General features: G+C 50.1%; 1 protein-coding gene across 7 annotated transcripts in view; it reads right to left on the bottom strand.

Annotated features, from left to right (window-relative positions):
- LOC110550889 (signal transducer and activator of transcription 5B) overlaps positions 1-27,044 on the bottom strand; it is a 69,574-nt gene that overhangs the window by 5,746 nt on the left and 36,784 nt on the right. For 4 of the 7 annotated variants that reach the window (XM_060386698.1, XM_060386701.1, XM_060386699.1 and 1 more), the window contains exons 2-16: positions 22,554-22,691; positions 18,708-18,864; positions 16,454-16,543; positions 15,475-15,649; positions 12,743-12,873; positions 12,388-12,539; positions 11,877-12,032; positions 11,332-11,511; positions 10,882-10,969; positions 10,680-10,802; positions 8,570-8,662; positions 4,233-4,439; positions 2,466-2,560; positions 2,143-2,273; positions 954-1,124 (exon numbers count right to left, since the gene is read on the bottom strand). In XM_060386698.1, coding sequence (XP_060242681.1) covers positions 954-1,124; positions 2,143-2,273; positions 2,466-2,560; positions 4,233-4,439; positions 8,570-8,662; positions 10,680-10,802; positions 10,882-10,969; positions 11,332-11,511; positions 11,877-12,032; positions 12,388-12,539; positions 12,743-12,873; positions 15,475-15,649; positions 16,454-16,543; positions 18,708-18,864; positions 22,554-22,681 — 2,077 coding nt within the window. In that variant the 5' untranslated portion in view covers positions 22,682-22,691. The remainder of the gene's footprint in view (positions 1-953; positions 1,125-2,142; positions 2,274-2,465; positions 2,561-4,232; positions 4,440-8,569; positions 8,663-10,679; positions 10,803-10,881; positions 10,970-11,331; positions 11,512-11,876; positions 12,033-12,387; positions 12,540-12,742; positions 12,874-15,474; positions 15,650-16,453; positions 16,544-18,707; positions 18,865-22,553; positions 22,692-27,044) is intronic. The other 3 variants (XM_060386697.1, XM_060386695.1, XM_060386696.1) reach the window with 1 other exon arrangement.

Genomic DNA, 27,044 nt, shown 5'->3' with positions numbered 1-27,044 from the left:
ATACAGTCCAGAGTCACTATGTAATGGAATCCTGTGCAATCATGAGGATGATGTGGCGTGAATGCATTACTGACCTGTAATCAAGGAGCTAAGGATTATGCATAGTTTGACCTTTCACCCTGGCGTCCACTACTGAGGTGCTCTGGCCCCAGTTCCCATCACTAGCTAGCTTCCTGCTTGGCTGGAAGCAGCCTCCTGGCTCTGGGGAGCTTTCAGCCATCCCAGATGTACTTAGTCTCTCAGCCTAGGAAGTTTGGTCCCTTGGTCTTTGCCAAGCCAGCTTCCTTCCTTTGTTCCAGTCTATTCACAGGTCACTTCCTCAGAAACCTCCCCCGACCACTCTCTAGAGAAACAATGCCGGCCTCCTCACCACTTCTCCATCCCCTCACTTTTACTTTATTTCTCTTGAGGGTATCCACCGCTAAGTGAAAGGCGTCTCTGCTGACTCACTTGCTGGTTTCCTGCAGCCTCCACATAAGGAGCTCCCAAGTACCCGAGGGGAGGGCAGAGCACACGTCTACAGAATGTTGAAGAATGCCACGGAGCTGTTTACAGAGGCTAGCCTCTAGTCTTTCTTAGCAGATCTGTGTATCTCCCAAACACTTCACGATAACGTGGAATATCGTGCGCAGGAATGGCGTTGTGCAACTGTAACCCCAGCGTCCAGGAGGCAGAGGCGTTTTCATTGACAAATGTTGCACCGGGCTCACATGCGCCCTGGGTAGTGCTTGAACTCCAGTGTGGTGCTGTTTGGGCCTTTGTGCAAGCAAGAGATTTGCAATGCACACACACAGACACACACAGACACACACAGACACACACACACACACACACACACACACACACATACACACGTACACACATGAATGAAGGCATGTGCACACACACTAGCAAAAACGCAAACAGAACCGAAACGGAGGTCGGTACAAAACCCACTGCATGTGGACACTCACCGGTGGCAGGCTCGCACGGGACTGGCGTGTAGTACTTAGAGTACACTTCATCCTTTGGCCGATCGGGAAACACGTATAGGAGGTAATTCAAGTCCCCCAGGCGGTCGGCCAGGGACCGGATAGAGAAGTCTCTGGTGGTAAAAGGCATCAGATTCCAAAACATTCTCTCCTCTAGATCAATAAACAGAACAATCACATTCTAACCATGGTTTCCAAATGCGAGATCATAAAATCCACACACTGAAAACGCCAAGCCCCGTATGGAAGTCAAAGCTAACGGAAATGTCCATCTGCAAATCGCACGGGCTGTGGAAAGGGACTTCTTAGGTGTTTTGGTGTATAAGCAGATGCACGCACACATGACTTCCCTAGAGACCTGGTGATCTCGGTGGACTCAAGTTCAAGTAGAGTCCTCCCCTCTCTAAAAGAAATAGCACTGGGGCTGGAGAGATGGCCAGGCAGCCAAGAGCACTTGTTGTTCTTGCAGAGGACTGGGGTTCAATTCCCAGCACCCACAAGATGGTTCACAACCATCCATAACTCCAGTTCTGGGGGATCCTACTGTCTCTTCTGGACTCTGGGCACTGCATACGTGTGGTGCTCAGACACACATGTAGGCAAAACATCCACACACAAAGTAATAAAATAAAATGAGAAAAAGAAGTAGCTCTGAGGGACCCCAATCTTATTCTCTCAGAAGCACGCTCACAGCCAGAAAAAGCCTAAGAGCTAGTATAAGCTGGAAGAGTCTTCAAAAACACAAAACACACAAACTGGCAAGCCAGTCTACTTCACCGCGAGGGCCAGACTAAGGAAGGGGCATGCATTCTTGGGTGGCAATGCTCGGCGGTGACACCTTACATTAATTAGGGAATCGTGGAGTCATGGACGGCTGAAACGAGCTCCGGGCTGAGTAACAATGAGGCGAACCTTTCAAAAGGGAAGTGGCTGCGACTCTGCCCGCACCCCTCCTAAGGCTGCACATCCAGCATTTCCCATAATGAGATTGCTCACAGTCGGCTTTACGAGCAGCTGTGTCATGGCTAGGCTAGGGATTCCTGTAATTGGGTCTGTCCCTCACAAACAATATGTTCTCAATAAGACGTGTTAAAATCATTTTGTGGCAAAAGCAGCTAGCTTTGGACTCAGGGCCAAAATGAGTCTCGAAAAGGAAGGGCAAGGCACTCACGAGAGTCAAACTTCCAAGCAATGGTGATGCCTCCGATTTCGGAATCGCTGAATCTCAGCAGGAAGGTCCCATCTGGCTTGTTAATGAGTAGGTCATGGGCCTGCTGCTTGTTCACGAAACCCAGGATGGCCCTGGATTAGAGTTAGAGGAACAGAGGGTGACAATGACAGAGAGGAGACCCTCTGTCATCCAGTATTGATTTAAGCAGCAGTCTCCCAAGCAGACTTAGCTACTTGGGAGACTGAGGCAGGAGGTTTGCTTGAGCTCAAGACCAGCCTTGGCAACATATGATGAAAATAAATAACAATAAAGGTGATTCTCACCCGTCATTCCAATGAGGCTTGAGATGTTTTTTTAACACTTCCATCACACCGTCAAACCACTGCCAGAAAGTGTAATTCCGTCCTGGCAAATTCTCCTGGTTGGAGACACAACAGTGAGCAAGTTAGAAAGCCAGAGTGACAAGGCCAGGAGTGGTGGCACATGCTTGTAAACCCAGCATGCGGGAGGCAGAGGCAGGGAGATCACTGTTAGATCGAGGTCAGCCTGGTCTACAAATGGAGTCCAAGGCTACACAGAGAAACCCTGTCTTTAAAGCCAGAGTGACAAGAAAGCCAGAGTGACCACTGGAATATCAGCTACACGTAGGACACGGGCACTTCCCAGTCTGCCATTAGCAGACAGTTGTACTGAATTCTGTGTACAGTCCCTCCTCATGCAGCCTGCTAAGGGTCAGCTTGTTCCAAGTTAACTTCAAATCTAGATGTCACCTCGGAGGTACACAAGACTCAGTGGCCTTGCTGTATGTGAACCCATCCCTGGTCACAGAGAACAAGATGGCCAAGAGGAGAACAGGAACTCAGGGACAAGGCCCAGGTGCCCAAATGCCAGGAGGATGGGACTGAATCCTGGGACCCAGCTACCAGAGAATAAAACTGAACTTTAGATTGATTTATTGCCCTTTTCTGGTTCGCTATTAAAAACGCACAAGGAAAGGATGGGAAAGGCAGATTTGGCTCTGACTTCCCAGATTGTCAGCCCTCTGAATAAAGTGAAAAGCTTCGAATCCTGGCTTGTGCTTCCGTGATGGACAGCACAGGGGGCTTACAGACACTTTACATGGAAAGCAAACATCTCCACTGACAGAAGCATGCAAATGTCCCTGCCTGTCTGCCTGTTATCAAGTAGTCTTACAGCCCCATAGAGGAGAAGGGAGGAGTGAGGGGCAAAAGCTACAGAGCTGGTACCAATCCCCAGGGGACCCTGCTACACCTCCAGCTACACCTCCAGATTTGGTGGACTCACCTCTGGCTATTTCTGACGTGTGTGGCCTGTGACAAGCAGCACCAGTATCCCCTGGGAGATTCTGAGAAATGCACTTTTTTTTTTTTTTTCCAGGCCCACCTTGGACCTGCCATGAATCACAGCCTACACTATCAAGATGCAGGGTGAGTTTGTAGATCTGACCTGAATTAGATCACACTAAGCCAAAGAGAGGCTGACGTCACACACACATTCCTAGTAATTATCAGCCAAGTACAGTAACCAGGTTTTGTGGGAGGCGGGGGCTTTACCACAATGGCAAAGATAGACCGCTGAGTCCTGTTTCCCCGACCTCCTCTGACTCCCAGCAACTGTGAGCACATTCAGGCGACCCAGAAGCCACAGGCTCTCTGAATTGAGGGCACCTAAAACTCTGGGATGCAGACACAGCAGGGAGAATGCAATCACAGATTTGCCAGATGTCAGAGGAAGTGTGTCCTTCGTCCGAATCCCCTTCTAAGGGGCTTAGGGTCCCCAAGAAGCATTCTACACCAGAGCTGGTGGGACAGGGCTGGAGTTTGGCTTATGTTTGCTTCACTGTTCCCTTTGTGGAGGAAGAAATGCAGTAAGTGCACATCAGGCCCAGCTCACTGACCCTACAAAAAGGTGTCACTCTACGCTGAGACCCGACTAACTCTCAAGATGTTTCAAGGTGGCTTTGGGTAGTTTATGAGAAATATGAAGAACAGGGGCCCTCCACAGGGAAACGCTGGCACTCAAACATTTGGAAAGATTAGAGTCAGGGTAGCAGGGGGCTGGCCACTCACCCGGTTGAACTGGGACCAGGACACGGACATGCTGCTGTAGTCCTCAAGGTGGCTGTTGCTGCTGTTGAACAACTTCTGGGCCAGGAACACCAGGTTCTCCTTGGTCAGGCCCCGGTTGCTCTGCACTTCAGCCTTGAACTTCATGTTGAGCGCCTCACAGAGCTGCGGCCACAGCACCTTGTCAGGTACGGCAAACGGCACCCTGCCCTGAGCCGGAGAGACGCCGGCGTATCAGAGAACAGTTGCAAGACTGATGCTCTGAAGCCGCAGGAGAAGAGCAGCAGTGACTAGAAGGGGTTAGGGAGACTTGTCTTGCCAAACCTGAGGATATTCAGACGTTTGCGGGGTGTCCAGTTTTGAGAGACATACAAGGTTCTGCTCTGCTGTCCTCCTACACAGCTAGAGGACCACCCCGTGCTACGTGGGCTGGCTTGGGAGCTGCTGGCCCTGCAGTCAGACTCAGGGTCTAATAAATATCGTCAGAACAAAGTATCGCCAAGCGCTGGCTCATGGTCTACGTTCACTGGGAGTTTAGACAGTGAGAACATTGCCAGGTGTGGTGGCACATGCCTGTGATCTTAGCACCCGGGAGGGAGAGAAGGAGGGAAGGGAGCTTCAGGAGTTCAAGGTCATTTTCTGCCACATAGCATTTGAGGTCATCCTGGGCTACAAGAGACCCTATTAAAAAAAAAAAAAAAAGAAAAAGATAGAAAGACAAGCTCAGCCTTCTAAGTGAGCGGAGAGAGAACGGGCACCCACAGGGACGGCCCCGAGTGTGACGCCTGCCCTTGACACCTGCCAAGAACTCTAGCTCAAAGTGAAGCAACTTGGCATGAAAGAGTGGAAAATTTCTAGTTGGCAACTTTGTCGAGAAATAGTTAGAATATGAACTTTCAATAAATTGCTTCTCATTCTATTCAGCTAGCTGGTCAATGAGTACAAACGTGCAAACTGGCCAGAGGGATGCGGTCTGGTGCTTGTATGGCACAGTACAGACCACTTGCATGTTTCCAAATCGCCAGAAGGGATTCTCTTTCTCTCCCTCCCTCCCTTTCTACTTTCTTCCTTCCTCCTCCCTTTTCTGTGGGGCATGTGGGGGTGGTGCACATATGTGCATGTATGTAGAGGCCAGAGTTCAACCTCAGGTTCCATTCCTCATGAGCGTTCTACTTTTTATTGTTTAATTTATTGCTGGGGCTGAGGAGATGGCTCAAGTGGTTAAGAGCACTGGCTGCTCTTGCAGAGGACCTGGCTTTGAGTCCCAGCACCCACATGGCACTCACAATCATCCGTAACTCCGTGCCAGGGGATCTGATGCCCTCTTCTAGCCTCCATAGGCAACAGGCACAACATGGCATGCATATGTACATGCAGGTAAAAACACTCATACATATAAAATAAAACATGAAAACTCACGTCTCCATGCCTGCATGGCAAGTACTTTGCTAAGCTATCTCCCAATCCCCTTTTCCGTTTGTTTGAGACAGGGTCTCATGCAGCCCAATCTGGCTTTAAACTTGATATTAATATGTAGCCAAAGACAACCTTGAACTTCTGATCCTTCTCAGTCTAATTCCCAAATGCTAGGATTATAGGAGTAAGTCACCATGCCTGGTCAGGGGACTGTTGATGTTCTGTTATTTTCTTCTCTCTCTCCCTTTCCTCTCTACCCCACCCTCTAACTCTCTTTTTCTTTTTCTTTTCCTCCGGACAAGGTTTCTCTGTGTAGCCCTGGTTGTCCTGGAACTCATTTTGTAGACCAAGGTGGCGTGAAACTCACAGAGATCTGTCTGCCTCTGCTTCTCAAGAGCTGGGATTAAAGGTGTGTGCCACCACTGCCTGACTTTTCTTTCTTTTTAAAAAGATACGTATTTTTAGTTGTGTGTGTATGTGTGTGTGTGTGTGTGTGTGTGTGTAGCTGACCATGGAGGCCAGAAGAGGAAGGCAGAGATCAGAGTCTCGACCTGGACTTAAAGGTGGTTGTGAGCTACCTGATTTGGGTACTGGAAGCTGAACTCTGGTCTTCTGCAAGAGTAGTAATCACTCTTAACCTGTCAGCCATCCCTCCAGTCTCTCAACCTTCTTACACAAGAAAATAATATGTTCAGGAGCTGGATATGCTAATTACCCTGATCTGATTATCACACAATGTATGTATAAATCAAAACGTAATCGTATATACCAAAAAATATGTACAATTTAAGGTGCCAATTAAATAATAAAAAGGGATTCTTCTCTTACTTCTCCTCCTTTTTGAGGAGAGGGTCTTGCTATGTATCCCAGGCTGGCCTGGAACTCACTCTCCTCCTGTCTGAGCCTCCTAGGTTCTGGGGGTGCTATAGGGATATAGCACTGCTTGGCAAACTGTTCACTTTCTTTTATGGTTGTGAAATATTCTGCAACAGAGAAGACTGATACTTGCCAAGCCCCACAGATGGGCATCTGTGTGCCAGCCTCCAGTCTTTAGCTATGACAAACAAGGCCATAATGTACTTGTTATGTAGCGTATACAGAATATTTGTGTAGAACAAAATATCAATAGAACATATCTGTTGTATTGTGTGTAGGTGTTCCTAGGAGTTCATGTACGTTTAGGTAGAGGCCAGAGGTTGACATACAGTGTCTTCCTTGCTTCTTTCACTGTATCTGGAGCTCAGTGATACGGCGAGACTATCTGGCCAGCAAGCCATCCAGATCCCCAGGGCTCTGCCTCCCAGAGCTAGGATTACAATCAAGAGCAGCTACACTGGTTTTTCACATGAGCTCTAGGAAATATGAACCATTCCCCAAATCCTTCCATCTATCTATCTATCTGTCTGTCTATCTATCTACCTATCTATCTATCTGGGCCTCATCATGTAACCCCAAGTGGCCTGGGACTCATTATGTAGACCCGGCTAGTCTCTGCCTTCCAAGTACTGAGATTAAAGGCATAACACCATGTCAAACTTCCTGCATTTATTTTTAAAGAGCATTCAAGATACCCTAGTCATTAGCATAACCGAAAATGTGAAAATTCATATTATTTGGACAAGATACTGTACGGATTACACACTGCAGGGCATGTCAAGGTCACGGAGAGCTTTGTGAATGGCAGGGACAGAGATGAAGCAATCTCACCCAGAAGGTTTATGAAGGCAGTGTGCAGCGGCCTCCTTCAAGAGTCTAACCTCCGGGTTTGCAGCACACACAGGGAAGATCTCTTAGAAACCCTGCCTTTGCAATAAAGTCTGGTCCTCTAAAGATGGCAGCTGGAGCGTCAAGAATATCTCACATTACACACTAGAGAAAGACAAACTTTGATGTGCCGAACGCCGACGGCCCTTTTTATCATCCTTCCATGACTTAAGGTCTACTGGAAATATGCCATACAGATCTCACCTCACGGAAATGTTTTGAAAATGTTCACCATGGGCTGGGAGATTATAGCTCAGTTGGTAGAGTGCTCACCTAGCATGCACAAAGCTCTGGGTTCTAGTCCCAGTACACCATGAAAAATGGGTATAGTTGGTGAATGCCTGCAATCCCAGCACTCATCAGGGGAAGGAAGCAAGAAGGTAAGGGGTTCTTGGCTGAATACTGCGTTCAACAGTAGCCTGGGATACTACATGAGACCCTGTCTCAAGAAAGAAATAAAGAGGGGTGGGGAAGCATGGCAGAGAGAAAGAGAGAGAGAGGAAGAGTACAATGCTTGCTAGCATGATAGTGCAATTTTACTTTTTTTTGGGGGGGGGGTAATAAATCCATAACATGATTATCTGTTTCTTCAGACAAAGCACAACATTCTTCGTGAGACCGGGGATGAATCATAGAATATGAGACCTGGGAAGAGCACTGAATGCCATCCTTATTTACTGGCAAATGACTGAGGCAAGCTCTCAGCTACAGGAAACTCTAGGAAGGGCCTAAGGGTCCCCAAACCATCTAGGGCTTCCCTGAAGATTCCAGGATTTACTGAGCACCTTCCGTGTCACTGAGCTTAGGTTATGATAGAGCACCATTTCACCTGGGCTGCAGGTACCGGGTGGAAATCAAAGCTCCTCTCAGCCTCTCTGGGCCAAATGAACTTCCATGGTCACCGAGGGACCATGAGTCGACAGAGTCTGACAACTCTGTCTGGATGCCAAGCCCTTCTTCTTTCATATGATCTATTCTGCCTCCCAAGAAAAATGGCACACAGACACCCCCCCCCCAGAGATAGACACACAGACACACAGACACACACACACAGACACAGAGAGAGAGAGAGAGAGAAGGAGAGCATACAAGCACACACAGGAGAAATTCATGACACCAGTCTTGAGATCTGAAGACCCCGGACCAAGGAATCCACTCACAGGCTCGGCAAAGGCGTTGTCCCAGAGGACGGTGGCTGTCGCATTGTTGTCCTGGCTGCCATGAACAATCACCACCACCGGGAGCGACAAGGTCTAGAACACAGAGAAGGATTGAGCACTGCTTTCCTCCCCTTCTGCCTGTTTCCCCTCAGGTTTCAGTGGTACACTCCAAGAGATGGGGCTGGAAACAGCTGGGGCAGAAGCTTAAAAGGCTGAGCTATTGAAGCTGTCCATCTATCTCTCTAACTCTCTAGCTCCCTAACTAACTAATCTTTGTATCCTAGGCTAATCTTCAAATCATTATGTAGCCCAGGTTGACTTCAGCTCAATCTTTTCATTCCTCAAGAGAAAAGTTCATGTAGCATACACTAACTTCAAATTCCCTATGAAGCTGAGGCTGGCCTTGAACTCCTGCCTTTACTTCTGATTCTTCAAGTGCTGGGCTCACAATCATGCATATACTACTGCCATGCTCAGCTTTCATTTCAAACTCATTTTTTTTTTGTTTGTTTGTGTTTTTGTTCTTTTTTTGAGACAGGGTTTCTCTGTGTAGCCTTGGCTGTCCTGGAACTTACTCTGTAGTCCAGGCTGGCCTTGAACTCACAGAGCTACTCCTACACCTGCCTCCTAAGTGCTGGGATTAAAGGCATATGCCAACCTGGCCCAGCTTGATTTCAAACTTGATCCTGCTTCAGCCCTCCTGGAGGCTAGGATTATGAGTATGTGCCACAGTATCCAAGTGAAGTTGTGGATATTTTATAGGTGAAGCTGCTTAGCCATTCTGAAAGATGAAACAACTTTCTCACATGAAGAATAAGAGAGGAAAAAAGAGAAAGAGTAAGGAGACACTTTTAGAAAAGGCTACAGGAAGAAATGCCTATTAAACTATTACATACCTGTAATCCCAGCACTGGACACTGAGGTAGGACATCAAGCTCAAGGCTAGCCTGGGCTACAGGGTGAATTTAAGGCTAGCCTGAGCTACATAGCAAGACCTCACTTATTTATTATTTAATACTTATTATTTATACAGGGTTCTGCCTGCATGTACACCTGTGCACCAGAAGAGGGCACCAGATCTCACTATAGATGGTTGCGAGCCACCATGTGGTTGCTGGGAATAGAACTCAGGACCTCTGGAAGAGCAGCCAGTGTTCTTAACCTCTGAGCCATCTCTCCAGCCCCAAGACCATATTTCAAAAAACCCAGCAAACAAAAACCACAATCCACTAAATAAGCAAACATAAAGCCACACAACCACAAAAACTCCAGCTCCAATCTTATTTTAAATTCACACTGAGTGGTTTCTCAGGCATCTTTCTAGCTGTTTCAGTTTGTTGTTGTTTGTACCTAAAAAGAATTGGAAAAAAAATAATAGCTCTAAGTAATAAGGGTCTCTCCATTTCCCACTTATCAACACTGAAAAAGAAGATGCTTTGTGGTCACGATTCTTTTGGCAAAAAAAAAAAAGAAAGAAAGAAAGAGAGAGAGAGAGAGAGAGAGAGAGAGAGAGAGAAAGAAAGAAAGAAAAAAAAAACAACAAAAACCAGCCTGCAAAGACGCACTGTATACATACCATACAAACAGGCATTACATGTCACATATACACTCTATACACGCGTGCTGCACATCCACACCAGACACACGCTGCGCACTCTACACACACACCGCACACGCAAACACATCTGGCACACACGGAACACACACACTGTGCAGCCACTCTGGCGGCATGCACGCGTGCTGCGAACGGCGCGTGCGCACGACACGCGCTGCGTGCGCACACCACACGCGCTGCGTACACCCGCACGGCGGGCGCACGCTGTATGCACCATCTACACGAGCACAGTATAGACGCGCTGTGCACACTCTGTGCACAAACACTGCACACGGACTGTATACATGTTATGTGAACGCGCACACGGTATACACACTGCAAATGTACGCCCACACACTACGTGGGTTTTACACCGCGTTGCACATACACGCCACACATATATGGTATACGCGCATGCGTGCAGTGTGCACTCACTGCATATATCGTATGCAAACGGCACACGCCATGTACACACACACACACACACACACACACACACACACGCGCTGACTTCACCTTGACTTGAAAGACCAGCTCGTTCCCACCGACACTGAACTGTGAGTCGAACAGGATTGTGAACTTTTCCTCCGTCACCGACTCTGCGCCTCGGCGGTCAGACCTCTTGATCCGTTTCAGGGACTGCAGGGAGAAGCAAGCGGGAGATGAAGAGGCTGGAGACACCGAGGGCGGGATCACGCTGCCTCTCCCAGGCCCTCACCATGTTTCTGAAGTGGGCGCTGAGGGTGCCCGTGGCTTGGTGATACTCCATAACGCAGCAGTTGTTCAGGATCTCGCCGCTGTAATCACTGCAAGGCAGACAGAAAACGAGCTGCAGGCCCACGGGGGTACAGAGGGCAAGCTGGAGCCAGGAAACAAAGAGGGCTGCTAGGTACAGCTGCTTTGGCCACAAGGCACAGAAGTCACTTTTTTTTTTTTTTTTTTTTTTTTTTTTTCCTGAGATGGGGTTTTCCTGTGTAGCCCTGGCTGTCCTGGAACTCACTCTGTAGACCAGGCTGGCCATGAAATCAAAGATCCTCCTGCCTCTGCCTCCTGAGTGCTGGGATTAGAGGCACGTGCTGCCACCACCCAGCTAATTAAGGAAGAATTTTTATCTTCTCTCTCAGCGACCAAGGAGAGTGGTCAGGAGGGCATACTGAGGCATACTCACTTGCGGGTGTTCTCGTTCTTCAGCAGGGACTTGGCCTGCTGCTCGCTGATGATGGTGGCCTTCACCTGCGGGGGGTTCATGTGCACATTCAGCTTCCCCCCCACCAGCAGGCGCACGGTGGCCGCAAACTTGGTCTGGGTCTTCAGGACCTGAGGAGGCTGCTTCTCGATGATGAAGGTGCTGCAGGGGACACAGGCGGCCAGACAGTTGGCCAGAGGCTGGCTCAGGGGAGAGAGCTGGCGGCCCAGCAAGGAGGGGGGATCTTCCTGGGGGGCCTGGGAGCGGGGGAGACAAGCAGAGGAGGGGGGCCTGGCCTCTGTTCCCTGGAAGGACTTGGGGGGTTGGAGAGAGGCTGGGTACCATGGTCCTTTCTGCAGTGTCCCCAACACATGTGGACAGGACAGCCACAGCAGCAGAGCTACTGGAGCCACAGTGGGTGCGGAGGGCAGAGGCAGGGAGCTGGGTTTGGACAGCTCCTGGGCCTCACATGTCCACCCCCAGGAACTGCCATGCCCCGCTGAGCATGGCCGGGAGGCAGCAGTCACCTGGTGACCAGGGCTGAGATGATGTCTGTGATGGTGGCGTTGACCTCAGCCAGCATCTCCTCCACGGGGCCTGGGATGGGCAGCTGCTGGCAGAGGTGCTCGGCTCTGCGGATCTGCTGCCGGTTCTGCCAGATGATCTCGGCCAGCTTCTCACACCTGCAAGGAGCCCAGGGCCCTCAGAGGGACAGTGGCTCCTGCTCCAGCCCAGGCCAGGGGAGGAGGCTGCATGACACTGTTCCTCCCTGCTAACAAAGTCCCCCCCCCACACACACACAAGATGCTGGCCTTGGCCACCGGTACCCTGCAGAGGACAGGCAGGGTGGCCTCACCTTGGAACCAACCAGCTTAAGAGTAGCCCTGCCCATTCCAAGACACCCCTACCCCTTGGGAGAGCCACGTCCCAGCAGGAGCCAAGACACTGCTAAAGCGAGAGCTGCCAACTCAGGGACAGAAGAGGCCGCTGGCGTCATCGCCCGAGCCCCTGCCCACCCTGCCCACCTCCCGCCCTCACCAGGACTGCAGCACATCCAAGCTGCCCTCGGGGGGACCCCCGTTCCCGGCCAGCTGCTGCCGCCGCTTCCACTGGATCAGCTCGTCGTCCAGGATGATGGTCTGCTGCTTCCGCAGCAGCTGCAGGGTCTTCTGGTGCTTCTCAGCCAGCTCCTGTGCGAGGGCGGGCACAGCAGCCTTCTGGCCTCAGGGGAGCATCCCACGGGGCCCGGCCCTGCCCTCTCACACCTGCTGCACCTCACATGCACCCCCGGAAAGGGGGACCTGCTCTCACCTTGGCTCGGCCCCCACCCGGTGCCCTGGGTCTCAGGTGACAGAGCCCCCCTCCCGGGTGGAGGGACTCGGGACCCACTAACCACGCGGTACTGCTGCAGCGTCTGCGCCTCCCGCTGCAGCCAGGTCTCCAGGGACACTTGCTTCTGCTGGAGGGCCGTCTCCCGGCTCATGCGCTCCTGGGGGTTCAGCTGAGCCAGCTGGGCGAACTGAGCTGGAGGAGGGGACAGGGTACCCACCACCATCATTTCTTATGTCCAGCGGGAAGTCTGGAGGGTCTCCCATTCTCAGGGTCAGACATCCCGTCCACCTGAGTCAGGGTTTCAGTCAGTCATGGCGTCCTGTGAGGAAGGGGCTCTCCCAGAAGGTGGTCTCTAGTCTCCCTTTAGGGTTCTCCTGACCTAGTCTCTCCTGGGCTGGGAGCGGTCACTTGATGACAAAGCAACTCCTTGGTTGTTCTTGCCTCTCTGCCCAGCACACAGAGGGCATCTGCCCTCCGCAGAGGGCATCAGATTTGATGTCAGACACTTACAAGTGGCTCTGTGGTTTACCAGCGGGGTGAACACGGGCAAACCCCTTTCTTTCCTGTGCCTCAGCCTCCCATTTATAAGGGGAGAATCCTGATGCCAGCTCAGCGGGCTGCTCGGGGACGAATGCTCCCAGACCACTCTTTGTGCAGGCTGGGGCTCAAACCCAGAACGTGGTGCTTGCTAAGCAAGCACTCTCCCAACTGAGCTACCATCCTCAGCTTTCTTTTGGTACCCTTCTACACATATGGACAAATCCTGAGACACAAGCAGCATGCAGGGCCATGTAAAGAGTTCATGTCCTCAGCAGCTCTGCTCAACCAAGCATGCCCGGGGCTGAACTCTCTGCCCATCACCGCTGCTTGCGACCTCTCCTTGTTCCCTACCCCACACGCAGGAAAGGACCCTGAGTGCTGGCATCACTGTTGCCTCCGGTGGCCCTTGGGAAGCAGCGTCCTTACTTAGGTCTTGCCAGAAATTTGTGCACATTGGCATGTCTCGTTTAAGTCCGTGGCTGGCCCCTGACAATCGTGTCACACTGACCCTATCCTTGCCCCAGGGACAGGCAAGCTGGGACAGACAAAAGAAACATTAAGACAGCCAGGATAAGCCCACAAGTATGATTTATGCTGGCCTTAGGGTACCGGACCGAAAGGCATGGTTCTTTCCAGTGATTTACAAGCTGGGACGCCTGGGAAGGCAGTAAATAATGTCAGCATGGCGATGCCTTCTACAACCATGACCTAAGACGACACGGGCTACGTGCCTGGGAGTGTGGAACAAAAGTCTCCCGAGGTCTTGTCTCTTTTTAATTGTTTTTAGATTTGTTTTATTTTATTTGCGTAGGTGTTTTTGCATACGTGCGTGCCTGTGTGCCACGGGCATGCCTGGTACCCACAGGTCAGGAGAAGGTATTGGGTTACTTGGAAGTGGAGTTACAGAGGGTCTTGAGCCACCCTGTGGGTTCTGGAACTCAAACCCGAGTCCTGTGAAAGAGCAGACAGCGCTCTTCATCACCGGAGCCACGGCCCCAGCCCCCTCTGAGAGTAGGAGACATACAGATAGGCGTGGAGAAGAAAGTGTTAATGCTCCCTGTAGGGTCAGGAGGGAGCTCTGGCGAGGCACCCCAACTCTTAGGAGGATTCTCAGTTTCTGTGTGCCTCAGGACAAAGGCTAGGGAAGGTTGTCCACAGGGCATTCAGGGTCATCGGAAAGTCCTTCTGAACAACCGCATAGAACACTAAATGTTGGGCACCACAGACAGCGCTCCTTCGGTGCTGGGGACGGAGGCCAGGGCTCACGCATGCTAGGGAAGCAATCCACCACTGAGCTACACCCCGAACCCCGACACGTGATGCACTTCCTATTTATCACTTCAGCAAGGCTGCATTTATAAAATACCTACTCTAGGCTGGGTGATGGTGGGGCACACCTTTGCTTCCAGCACTTGGGAGACAGAGGCAGGTGGATCTCTTGAGTTCGAGGCCAGTCTAGTCTACAGAGTAAGTTCCAGGCCAGCCAGGACTACACAGAGATATCCTGTCTAAAACAAACAAACAAACAAACAAACAAACAAACAAGCAAAGAAATAAAATGTTCACTCTTAAAAGTGCTTCCTCTATCAACTGCATTATGCCTTCTATAAGCTATTTATTGAACTATGAATGCTTTTGTTGTTGTTGTCTGTTTTTTGAGATCAGGTTTCTCTGTGTAATAGCTCTGACTGTCCCAGACCTGTCCTTGTAGAACAGGCTGGCCTTGAACTCACAGAGACTCACCTGCCTCTGCCTCCCAAGTTCTGGAATTAAAGGGGTGCACCACCATGCCCGGCGAAGATTTATTCATTTATGTATATGGGCATTTTGTCTGTATGTATGCACGTTATAAGAGGACATTGCCTCCCACAGGACTACAGTTCTAGGTGGTTGTAAGCTGCTAGGCCGGTGCTGGGAATTGAACTCAGGGCCTCCGGAGGAACAGCCAGTGTTCTTCACTGCTGAGCCATCTCTCTAGCCCACGAATGCCTTCTTAAAAGGAAACATCTTCTACAGCCACCCCAAACTTCCTGAGCACAGGAAGCCTGAGTGAGACGTCACACTCTCCCCACCGGGTACCATGGCTCTCCCCAAGCCCCATCCTTCCAGCTCCTTCTTCAATGCGAATGGTTACACCCCACTCACACAGAGGCAGGCCTCAGAACGGAACCAGGTTCACTTCTGCTTCCTCAGCGCTTGTTCCTAGACCTCACTCCCACCCCCAGAGTGCCCGGATCCCACCGCCAGGCTCACCTTGGAGCCTCAGGCTCTCCTGGTACTGGATGATGAAGTACTCTTGGGTCTGCTGCAGCTTCTTCAGCTGGTTCTCCGTGTCCTGCGTGATCAGGCGCAGCTCCTCGAACGTCTGGTTGATCTGAAGGTGCTTCTGGGACATGGCGTCAGCAAGGCTTCCGGCTGGAGAGCTCCCCTGGGGGACAGGTAAGGAGGTCCAGGGTGTGAGCGTGGGAGGAAGCCTTGGGTCTTAATCCTTAGGTGAAGCCAAAACCCCCAACAATTGAGATTCAAAACAGAAGAAATCGCAAATACCACACGTGAGGATAGGTGGAGAATGGAAAGTGTGGGGAGACAGGTGACCTGACAGGACACCTTCATGGTAAAAACTTCTGTTTCAGCTCTGGCCTCCACCAGGGTATCTCATAGAGAATATGCCCAATCCCTTAAGAAACTCAAACTCCACGTGCCCCAGAGGTCACTAGGGTCTTCCTACTGATGACTATGTCCTCTGATTTCATATTCATTCATGGACCCAATGCCATGACTGTAGTTACCTAGGGGACATGTTGGGAGTACATGGTCTGTATCTATCTCAAGGCATTCCGGTAATGGAGTCATTTGCTTCCACCAGGGATGAAGCCTCACATCCCAGAGGCCGCTCAGAACAAGTTATGGGGGAGGCGCACGCAAGGCCTCTGTGGATCTGGGTGATTAGGGACCCGGTTTGACTCGGTCCTTCATCGGCTGGCCTGGAGTGTGTGCGGACGTTTCTCCTAACTGACTGCGAGCATGCTTCCACACAAAAACGATTTGCTTGGGGTTATCTGCACAGCTTCACCTCGCTTTGTGGCTGTAGTCGCACTGAAGTCATCAATCTAAGAACAGCTCCCTAAAGAGACACTAGGGCGTATCGGGTCACCTGGACGAAGTGCGGTTCTGGGGGAAATGGATCAACGAGGGCTCCCAGCATCCCCCTCCCACACCCGCAGCCACTCACGTTGTTGGCTTCCCGGACCAGCCTCTGCTCGTTGTACAGAATGTGCCGGATGCAGCGGACCAGCTCCATGGGGCAGCGGTCGTAGGTGTTCTGAAAGAGGACAACAGCAGACATCACTTTGTTCCAGCCTGCGCTGTGGGTTAACCGGGAGGCTGGTGACGGAGGCGCCGTAACCGTGGAGTTGTGGGCAGTGAGGTTCCTCCCATGCGGGCAGGAATGAGACAAAGACATCATGGGAAAATGCAATTACAGTAAAAAGGGAAGGCTGCTCTATTTTCTGAATCTTAATGCTGAAAGCCCTACGGCAGCATTCTTGGAAACGGCTAAGTTCTTAAAAGGCCACAGCAGGCAAGAGACAGGACGCGGACATTTCCCGTAGTTATAATCAGAATTACTTTCTCAGTTAGGGGGGAAATGGGCGTTCTCTCTTTCTGGATGGGGCATACCAGAAGGACAGAGCATTCAAGTTTATTTAGCGTTTGAGACCAGCTTAGACAAAATGGTGAGACCCTACCTCATACTGTGCTTACAGACCAGAGTTCAATTCCCAGCGCCAGTGTCAGGAGGCTCACAGCTTCCTGTAACTCCAGCTCCAGGTGATATGATGCTCCCTTCTGAATGTGTGTGTGTGTGTGTGTGTGCGCGCGCGTGTGCATGCTCTCACACACACACACACATGCGCTAGCACGCATGCACAAATTTAAAAATAAAACATAAAAATATTAAAAGTAAGGAAATAAGCAGTTATTTTAAAATGCTAATATCAAAGCCAAAACAAGGTTGCAAAAAATGTTTTTTAGGTTAAAGAACAGTAAAAAGCGGACAGGACGGCTGGGACAAGAGGGTTGCTTAAAGTTCAAGATTAGCACGGGCTACAGTGGGAGGCCCTGTCTCAGAAACAAACAAGTCACGCAATTGAAACCAAACCAACTAAAATGTTAAAGTGATGTGACAGTTGGTATGATGTGTGATCTTGCATTGGACCCTGAACTGGGGAGTGTAACACACCCAAAAGGACACCTCCCAGTCAGTTGACAAATGGATTTAGAGACAGAATACTAAGTACCGTGAACTTGATAATTGCATTATGACCATGTAAGGGAAGTTTCATGTTCTTAGAACATACACGCTGAGACACTCAGGGGCGGGATATAAGGCAGACAACTCACTCTCAACTAAAAAGTGTGTGTGTGTATGAGTTTGTGTGTGTGTGTGTGTGTGTGTGTGTGTGTAGAGAAAGAAAGAGAGAAACGTGTGAGAGATGATAAAGTAAATGATGGCAACAGATGAGTGTGAGCATAAATAGGGGCCTCATTGTACTACTGCTGCAACTTCCTGCAAATTCATATTTATTTTGGAACAAAAAGTTAAAAGAGGGAGCAGAAGTCGTGGCTGGGAGTGGTGCACACCTATAACCCACCCTGGGGTTGGAGTGGAACTGATGCAGGAGAATTTCCAGTTTGGCCAACCTGAACTAAATAGTGAAGCTTTTTATTTCTTTTTAAAAATATGTTTTATTTTCTATTTTTAGTTATGTCTGTGTGTCTGTAGGCCACATGTGGGTGGGCGCCTGAAGAGGTCAGAAGAGGGTAGCCGAGCAATCAAGGTCACTGTGAGTCTCCTGATGTGGGTGCTGGGAGCTGAACTCAGAAGAGCAATGTGAGGGCTGGTTTTGTGTCATTGCGACACAGGCTAGGATCATCAGAGGAGGGAGCCTCAATCAGGGCACTTTCTTAGTTAGTGACTGATGTGTGTGTGTGTGGGAGGAACCATTGTGGGTGGGGCCACCCCAGGCTGTGGTTCTGGGAGCTACAGGAAAGCAGGCTGGGCCAGCCATGGGGAGCAAGCCAGTAAGCAGCACCCCTCCCTGGCCTCTGCATCAGCTCCTGCCTCCAGGCCATGCTTGGATCCCTGTCCTGACTTCCTCCAATGACAACAGCGATGTGGAAGCTTAAGCCAAACAAACCCTCTCCTCCTCAGTTCACTTTTGGTCATAGTGTTTCATCACAGCAATAATTACCCCAAGACAAGCAGGAAGCACCCTTAACCACAGAACCAACTCTCCAGCCCCACAGTGAGACTCCTGTCTCAAAGACGGTAACAACCACAACCACAGAGCCAATCAGAACCATGTGCGTAGAGCACACGAGTCCACGGTGCTGGGCCGAAGATCAGGACGCACGTGTCTACGGGAGGTTACGTGAGGACGCCCTCAAATGGACAGGGCCTGAGTGTGGCCGGCGATCACACCCACCTGGAGCTGCGTGGCGTAGTGCCCCAGCTTGATCTTCAGCAGAAACCCATCCTCCCCGACCTGGTGCTCCGCCTTCTTCTGCAGCTCCTGCACCAGGCCCTCCAGGAGCTGGGTGGCCTTAATGTTCTCCTGTGGATTATCAAGATCTATTGAGTCCCTAGGGGAAAAAAATTACACAATCTGTAGACATACATGCACAGGAGCCTGTACACACGCAGCCTCTACATGCTACGTTTGCTTTGTGGGGCTTTTATTTTTTTCTTCTTCCCTTTGAGACGGGGTCCTACAAGATGTCAGAGACTGGCCAGGAACTCGCAACTGTCCTGCCTCGGCATCCTGAGGACTGGGGCCAGAGGTATGAGCTGGCACGGGAGCCTCAAACATGACTTCTTAATCTCACGTGTTAAGGGACATCCCAGCACGCATTGCTCTATTCGAATGACCTTAGCAGAACTGTACCCTTCTTTCTTAAAACAAATAGACACACACACACACATACACACACTCTCCCTTCTCCTTCCCTTTCCTGACCGACTCTGGTATTAACCCATCCACCTCCTAGATCCGAAGGGGAAAAGTTTCTTCCTGCACTCTGCAGGGAGTCAGGGGTGCGCTAACTTCTGGCGTCCTTTCCCACTTGACTGGCTCCAGACGCGCAGTCACTGCCCCTCCTAAGGAACACCCGGAGAGGAGGCACGGAAGTGAAGGTGCCTACAAGTATTCGCACCCATGAGAAATAAATGTCATCATTGCAGATGGGGGGCCTGGAAGCAACGCCAGCTCCTTCAGCGAAGGCGAGAAGCCAGTCCATGGCCCTCCGGTGCCATTCAGAGCTGTTCAACTGGTGACAGGGGTTGGGCCCACTTCCTCTTTACCTTCTCTCTTTTGTCCTTTTAAAATCTGTGTCTACACATTAGGCAACAGTTGCTACCGGGTAATACTTAAGTGACTTAGCGCGCCGAGAAACCAAACAGCTGTCGGGCTGAAATGATATTTAATTACTGCTGGCCAGGTCCAGTGCCGGGGAAGAGGGCCAGCGCCAGCTAAAAGACAGCCACCCGCAAATCCCTGCAGTTAGTGAGTGCCTGGTGGCAAACAGAGCCGTGCACCAAAGCCTGGAGACCGTGTCATCAGGGACCACCCCACCCATGTCTCGAGAGAGCAGTGACAAAAGCCAATTTTTTTTGATACGCATACTCTGTTGTTCACTAAAAATATGTATTGAGTCAAGGGCTGGACGGGCTGAAGGCACGGCTCCGCTCCTCTGTTCTGACTGAGAGCCCACGCCGTTGAGAGGATCCAGTCCTTGAGCAGAACTCAGCGGCTTGGACTCGACCACTGCCCGAGACAAAAGACTTCACCACAGCGTCAATATGAATTGCTGGAGAGTGTTCATTAAGATCTTTATTTTCTTTACTTTTATCTCTTTTGTTTTTCTCGAGGCAGGGTTTCTTTGTGTAGCCCTGACCGTCCCGGAACTCATTCTGTAGACCAACCAGGCCTCGAACTCCCAGAGATCAACCTGCCTCGGCCTGCTGGGATTAAAGCGTGTGCTACCACCATCTGGTGGTGTCTTTGTTTTGTCCTGAAAAACAAAAACTACCTAAAATCCAGGATCTCCTTAACATCAACACAGATCTTCCAGAGCTTATTCAGCCGGAAGGTCTACGGAAGACCTGCTGGATGAAAGCTTACTTGCCTAAGGACTGGCGCCAGTTTCTGGGCTCAAGTAATTCCCCTGCCTCAGCCTCCCCAATAGGTGGAACGACAGGCATGCGCTACTGTGCCTTGTTTGCTTGGGGTGCTGAGTCCAGGTCTGTGGAGCTGGACAAATGCTCTACCACTGGTGGACATTCCGTCTCAAGCCTCTGAGTGAGATTTGTAAACCAACAGAGACTCCCTACTAATGTTTTTTTCTAAATCCCCCAAATCATTGAGACAGAAAAGAAAATCACAAGGACTAACCCAGGTGTGTTCGATGTTCTCATATTTAGCCAGTTTGTTTTCCTCTTAATTTTAAACATGAAGCTGAAAATATATATATTTTTTAATTGCCTAGAAAATTGCCTTCCCGAGGAACGCTTGTTTCTGGGCAAAACCTTGCTAACGAGCTGTCACAATCGCCCTGTGGCAACGTCAGCGGGTGTGGACCACCTTCTCCCGGCAGTGCCAGGGCCGGCTCTCCAAAGAGGAGCCCACCACCCTGGTGAACACCTGGACTAGTCTGATGAACTTGTCACGCTGACTGACAGCCTGGGGCCAACCAGCAAGCTGCCTGCCCTGAGCACTGCCGGGCCCGGCTGGAGTTTAACGTCGGCTGGGGGGTTACGGTGCCGCAGGGCTGAGGAACCAGCTCGGCGGCAGACAGGTTGTCTCTCGGGCCGGAAGCATTGCCCCAGCGCGGCAGAGTAAGGTGCGTCCTCACTGGGCTGTGTTGCACCAACCTAACGATTTTGAAACTCGAGTATGTAACTGCTCATTGGGGAAATAAGATGAAAATGCTGGCTAAGTCAGCACTGAAATGTGTGTGTGTGTGTGTGTGTGCATGTGTGTGTGTGTGTGTGTGTGCGTGGAGACAACATTCATGCCACAGTGCAGTATGGAGGTCAGAGAGCAAATCTCAGGAGTCAGTTTTCTTCTACCATGTGGATTCTGAGAATGAGATTCAGGGTATCAGGCTTGGTGGCTATTCCTTTACTCACTGAGCCTTCTTGCCCCACTGTTAGGATTTTAGAGTAGATGTAAATATAAATTAAAAAATACAAATGTCTCAAGCCAGGTGTAGTGAGTGACACACATCTTTAATCTCAGCACCCGGGAGGCAGAGGCAGGTGGATCTCTGTGAGTTCTGTAGGCCAGCCTGGTCTACAGAGTGAGTTCCAGGACAGCCAAGGCTACACAGAGAAACCCTGTCTCAGAAAAACAAAAAAACAAAAGAGCCATGACCGTTTTGATTGTTAAGTTAATATATTAAATGTCTGGCTCATAAGCTATGAATTTCAGCACATAGGAGAGGCAAGGGCTGACCTCAGATCTAAGACTAGTCTGGTCTATATAATGAATGCAGGCTGCCCAGACAGTGAAACCTTACAAAAAAAAAAAAAAAAAAGCCAGGCATGGTTTATGCCTTTAATCCCAGCACTTTCGAGATTCAGGACAGCCAGAGCTACATAGAAAGACCTTGTTTCAAAAAACAAACAAACAAACAAACAAGGCAAGTTCAGGGGCTGGAGAGAGGGCTGTGTGTTTAAGAAGATGTCCTATTCTTCCAGAAGACCTGAGTTCAAATCCCTACACCCACACTGGATGGCTCACAACCACCTGTAGCTCCAAGGACTCGGATGCTGTTTTTTTTGCCCTGTGCAGGTACCTGTCCTCTTGTGTACATATCTATATACAGACACACAGATGCACACATCATTAAAAGTTAACAAAAATTAAAACTCCATGAGTTACTCCGTCTCTCTGACTCTGAGAGAAGGCTAAACGCCTTTTCCGTGGATTGCCTAAAGTTTTGCAGAAAGCTTTCCTTGGAGACAGGCCCTAGGGGCTGAACCCAGGGCCTCATGCCCGTACTCTACCACTGAGCTGCACACCCAGCCCAGCACACGTAGCTCTTCTTATTTATCCAGTTATTTATTTAAAGATAGGGACGGGGTCTCTGCAGTTCAGGTTGGCCGCAGGCTCGCGCCGCACTTTCAGGATGCTAGAATCACGGGGGTTCCTGGTGGGGACCCCTGGGCCCAGGATATGCACAACTTTCAAAGTCTCAGTCATAACATTTTTCTAGTCAAAGCTCGAGATTCTCGCGCTCCCCCAAACGCGATGTAGAAACTGTTCACCTACCAGGCTTGACTTTCGATCCACTGGGATAGATAATGTCGCACCTCGATGGGGAAATGCTGGCCGTACAGGGCCTGCATCTGATGGAGGGCATCGCCCTGGAGCTGCTGTGCCTGTATCCACATTGCCATGGCTCACAACCTGTTAAACAAAGGCCTGGGTTTATTTGTTTGTTTGCTTCTAGTCTCCACCCCAGTCCCTTCAAAGCCACGGGCGTAAAGAGGCAAAGGGTTTAAAAGTGAATGGTCTTTCTCCTTTTGGTATACTAAAGGTCAAGTCTTTAATTTTTTTTCATTATTATTGTGTGTTGTGTGTGTGTGGGTGCACACGCGCCAGGGTGAAAGTGTAGAGGTCAGAGGGCAACTCTGTGGAGCTGGTTCTCTCCTTGAACCCTTTGTGTGGGTTGCTGGGATCAGATGAGGGTTGCCAGGTTGCTCAGTAACTGCCTTTACCCCCTGAACCATCCCACCTGCCCAGGATCAACACTGCCAAACTGACTTCGAGCTTTATAACATTTTCAAAATGCAGACACTCAGCTCGGCTGTGGGAAGGGCCCCCTGGAGCGCCGACTGTTGCGGCACAAAAGGCAAAACCGCAGAGCCAGCTTTGGGGAAGGCTCTGCCACCAGCTTTGCCATCCTACAGCCAGTCTTTCCTTTTGTTTGAAACTGCTGTGGGGGCTAGGCAGCCCTCCAGCAGTCCCCGTGCACGGCTGGCAGAGCGACCAGAAAAGGTAGCCTCGGGTTCGGCGTCCAGGCTTTGTGAAACGGAAGCGCACGCTGCCGTTTGAAAAGGAGCTGAAGGAGGTGAAAAGACGGACGCCAGGCCGAGGCCCACGCGTTACCTTGGTCAGCTTAGCAGCCACGCTCCGCCACAGGGCAGAGCTTGGCTTATCTGGCCATGCTCCCCAGCGTTCATTCGCCTTTGGAGTTGCTGCCGTGGGATCTGTCAAATTGCAGCATGTACAGTCCAACACAAAACCAATACATGTCAAGAACGAACTTGACAATACAGGACTTGACAATACAGGAGAAGAACGGACTGTTGTGCTCTGTGGGCGAGGAGTGCGCAGGCTTTCGGTGGGCTTGTTGTTGCTTTTCTTTGGTAATGGAGATTGAACCTATGACCTCGACTATGGCTGAGGGCATATTCCAGGCCTCTTCTTAACTTTGTATTTGGAGACAAGGGTCTCACTCGGTTGTTTAGGCTGAGGTGACTCACTCTGTAGCCAAGGCTGGCCTTAAACTTGCCACTTTCTTTTTATTTTATTTATTTATTTATATTGAAACAGGGTTTCTTTGTGTAGTCTTGGCTGTCCCAGAACTTGCTCTGTAGACCAGGCTGGCCTCGAACTCAAAGAACACCTACCTGCCTCTGCCTCCAGAGTGCTGGGATTTAAGGCGTGCACCACCGTGCCCCACTGAACTTGCCATCCTCAAATTTAACTTAAGATTATAGGCTTGAGCCACTAGCCTCAGTGGTGGTGAGAAGCCTTTTTGTTTTTGTTTTTTAAGCAGGTTCTTGTGGTGGAGCATGTCTATAATTCTAGAGCTCAGGAGGTGAAGGCAGGAGGATCAGCCTGGACTTCCTGAGACCCTTCTCTTATAGAAACAACACCCAAACCCAGACGAACAGCACCAAAGAAAGCATGCTTCAGAAAACGGCTTTCTGAAACTACCAGGAACCTTTTCAGACAGACCTGAGAACTTAGTGTATGTGGCAGAGCGCTTCCGGGATTCCCCAGACAGGAGAAGCGGTACCATAGGAGGAAGGCATTAAAGCCAGACCCTGCTCTGACGCTGCTTTCCGTAAAGTGGAGCTGTGCATCTTGACTCCCATCTGAAAACGACTTAGCAGATGATTTCTCCTAAGGGCTATGTGACAGCCATGGTCCGGTGCACTGGACCTGGGTTTTGTTGACTACCAGAGGCGGCACATGTGTGCCAGGAAACAAAGATCCCTCTCTGTGAGCGGTGGCTGTCTGATCGAGTGACACTGAGCTATTTATGGGACGAGTCAGTTAGCCAACAAGGAGGTGTGGGGTGGGAGCCGGTTACCACTTTTAGATGTGTGTGCCGCTATACAACAGTTGAAGGGTGCGTGGTTTGACTGGGGGCTTTCAGGCGTTAGGGCTGGGACAACAGTGAGATTTTCCCAGACAGCGAATTTCAGTGGGTGTGAGTTCACCAGAAGAAAACTGGGAGAGGAGAACAACTCTACTGCCCATTCAAACGACTGGGAGACGTCTGCACAATTTTTTAGTGACGTCTCCAAATCGGAACAGGTGCAGCTCATGATTTGGGAGGAAGGGTGAATGGACGGGGAATGGAGGAGAACACAGTTTTAAGTACGTAGAAGCACAACAGAGGTTTCAGGTAGCAGTCTTTCGTAGTTAAAAGCAAGGATGAGAGGGCTGGAGAGATGGCTCAGTGGTGAAGTACGGGTGTTGCTCTTGAAGAAGACCTGGGTTTGGTTCGAAGCACCCACGTGATGCTCACCACCATCTGTAACTACAGTTCCAGAGGAGCTGAGGCCCTCTTGTGGTCTCCGAGGGCACTGCACACAGGAAGTGCACAAACACATCTTATAAAAAAAAACAAAAGCAAACAAACAAGGACTGGGCCAGGAAGATGGCTCAGCTAGCAAAGTGTTTGCCTTGCGAGCTTGAGGACCCAAGTTCAAATCCTAGAATCCAGGTAAATAAGCCAGGCAGGGTGGTGCACACTTGTAATCTCAGTGCTGGAGAGGTAGAGACTGCTGATGCTCATTGGCCAGTCAATTTGACCTAATTGTCCAACTCCAGGCCAATTAGAAACTGTCTTTAAAAAAAAAAAAAAAAAGAGGCTGGGTAGGATGTCCCAGTCACAAAGCAGAGGCAGGTGGCTATTCGTGAGTTCAAGGCCAGCTTGGTCTATATAGCAAGTTTCAGGCCTGCCAGGCCTACATAGTGAGACCCTGTCTCAATCATAAAATTAGAAGGTTCTGTATAACTGTATAACTCTGTATAACTCCAATGACTCAAGGGGTGACATCCCACATGTCTGTAATTTTTTTTTCTGTCTAGTTTTCATTCATTCCCCCCCACCGAACTCCAATAGAAAGAAGGAAAGAGGACCTGTCTTACTGCCCTGTCCCCAAAGGACATGTGTAGCAGCTCAGCACAGAAATCGACAAAAAAGATATTCGCTAACCCAGCGCTCCCTACCCCTCCTGACACTGCGACCCTTCGATACAGTGCCGTGGGGGACCCCTCCCCACAACCGTAAAACTATTTTCATTGCTACTTCATAACCCTGATCTTTGCTTCTGTTGTGACTCGTAAGGCAAACACCCGTGCTTTCCGGTGGTCTTGGGCGACCTCTGCGAAAGGCTCATTCGACATCTCCCCCCACCCCCAAAGGGGTTGTGACCCACACAGGTAGAGGACCGCTGTGCTAAGTGGACAAATACGGAAAGACTTCACGAGTCCCGTTGGTCAAGCTTATCGCAGGAGCCTATTATCGCTTTGAGAGAGAGAGAGAGAGAGAGAGAGAGAGAGAGAGACCCAGCGCAACGCGGCGGCACACACCTGTAATCCCCGCACTCCGTAAGCAGGCGGGAGGGAGGGCTGTGAGTTCCAGGCCAGCCTGGGCTTACAAGGTGCTACCTTGTCTCTCAGAAACAATCACTAGGTAGCCCTGGCTGGTCTGGGACTTAACATTGCAGACCAGCTAACCTTGAGCTCCCAGAGATTCACCTGCCTCTGCCTCCTGGGTGCTGTGGGGGTGTGCCACGACAGGCAGGGTGCTGTACCAGGCGCAGTGCGTGTCTTAAGCTCTATATTTGTTCTCAGTTTTTATTAAAGAGTGGAATGCTGAGCTCTGAGGATTTGTCAGAATATTTTTTACGATTTCAGTTCACGTTGTGGTATTTTTTTTTTTTTAATAGCACGCTACTTGAAAGGTAATAGCTGACAAATACAAAGTGGTAATTGCCTTATTTTGATAAATGCAGGGTAGTTTCTCCCAACATGGAAGTGTTTTAGTGGCGGAGGAGAACGGCTACAGAGCAGCTTGCTTACTGCCGGCCGAGAAGGGTGTAGGCAGCGGGAAGGAATGTGGGCGCTCCCAGCCCAGGGAGGTGATAAATGTTGAGTAACAGACCTGACGATTAGGCTGACATGGCATTACGCATTGTATGTACCAGATAGCATGCCTTTCCCCAAATACGGAAAGTTTGTGTCAATTGAAATTAAAAGAATATATATATATAATATTATATATATATAATAAAAGCCACATTAAGTAGCACCGTCATTTTCATTTTCCGTTTAAACCATGGCTTTTATCCACATGGACTGTGAGTGGCTTATGGAGGTCCTTACGTACCTCCTGGCCCTCTTCCCTCCACTTCCTAAATGCTAATTCCAGACAAAAAGCTGCTCCCACTCCTCATCAGCTTAAGTGCAGAGTATCTGTAGTGTAAATAGTGCTTTTCTCCCAGGCCTGTCAGCACC

This window comes from Meriones unguiculatus, chromosome 7 (genome assembly GCF_030254825.1).
Source record: "Meriones unguiculatus strain TT.TT164.6M chromosome 7, Bangor_MerUng_6.1, whole genome shotgun sequence".
Lineage (NCBI taxonomy): Eukaryota > Metazoa > Chordata > Mammalia > Rodentia > Muridae > Meriones > Meriones unguiculatus.
The sequence above is the reverse complement of the archived record's forward strand: the minus strand, read 5'-3'. Positions and strand labels throughout refer to the sequence as shown.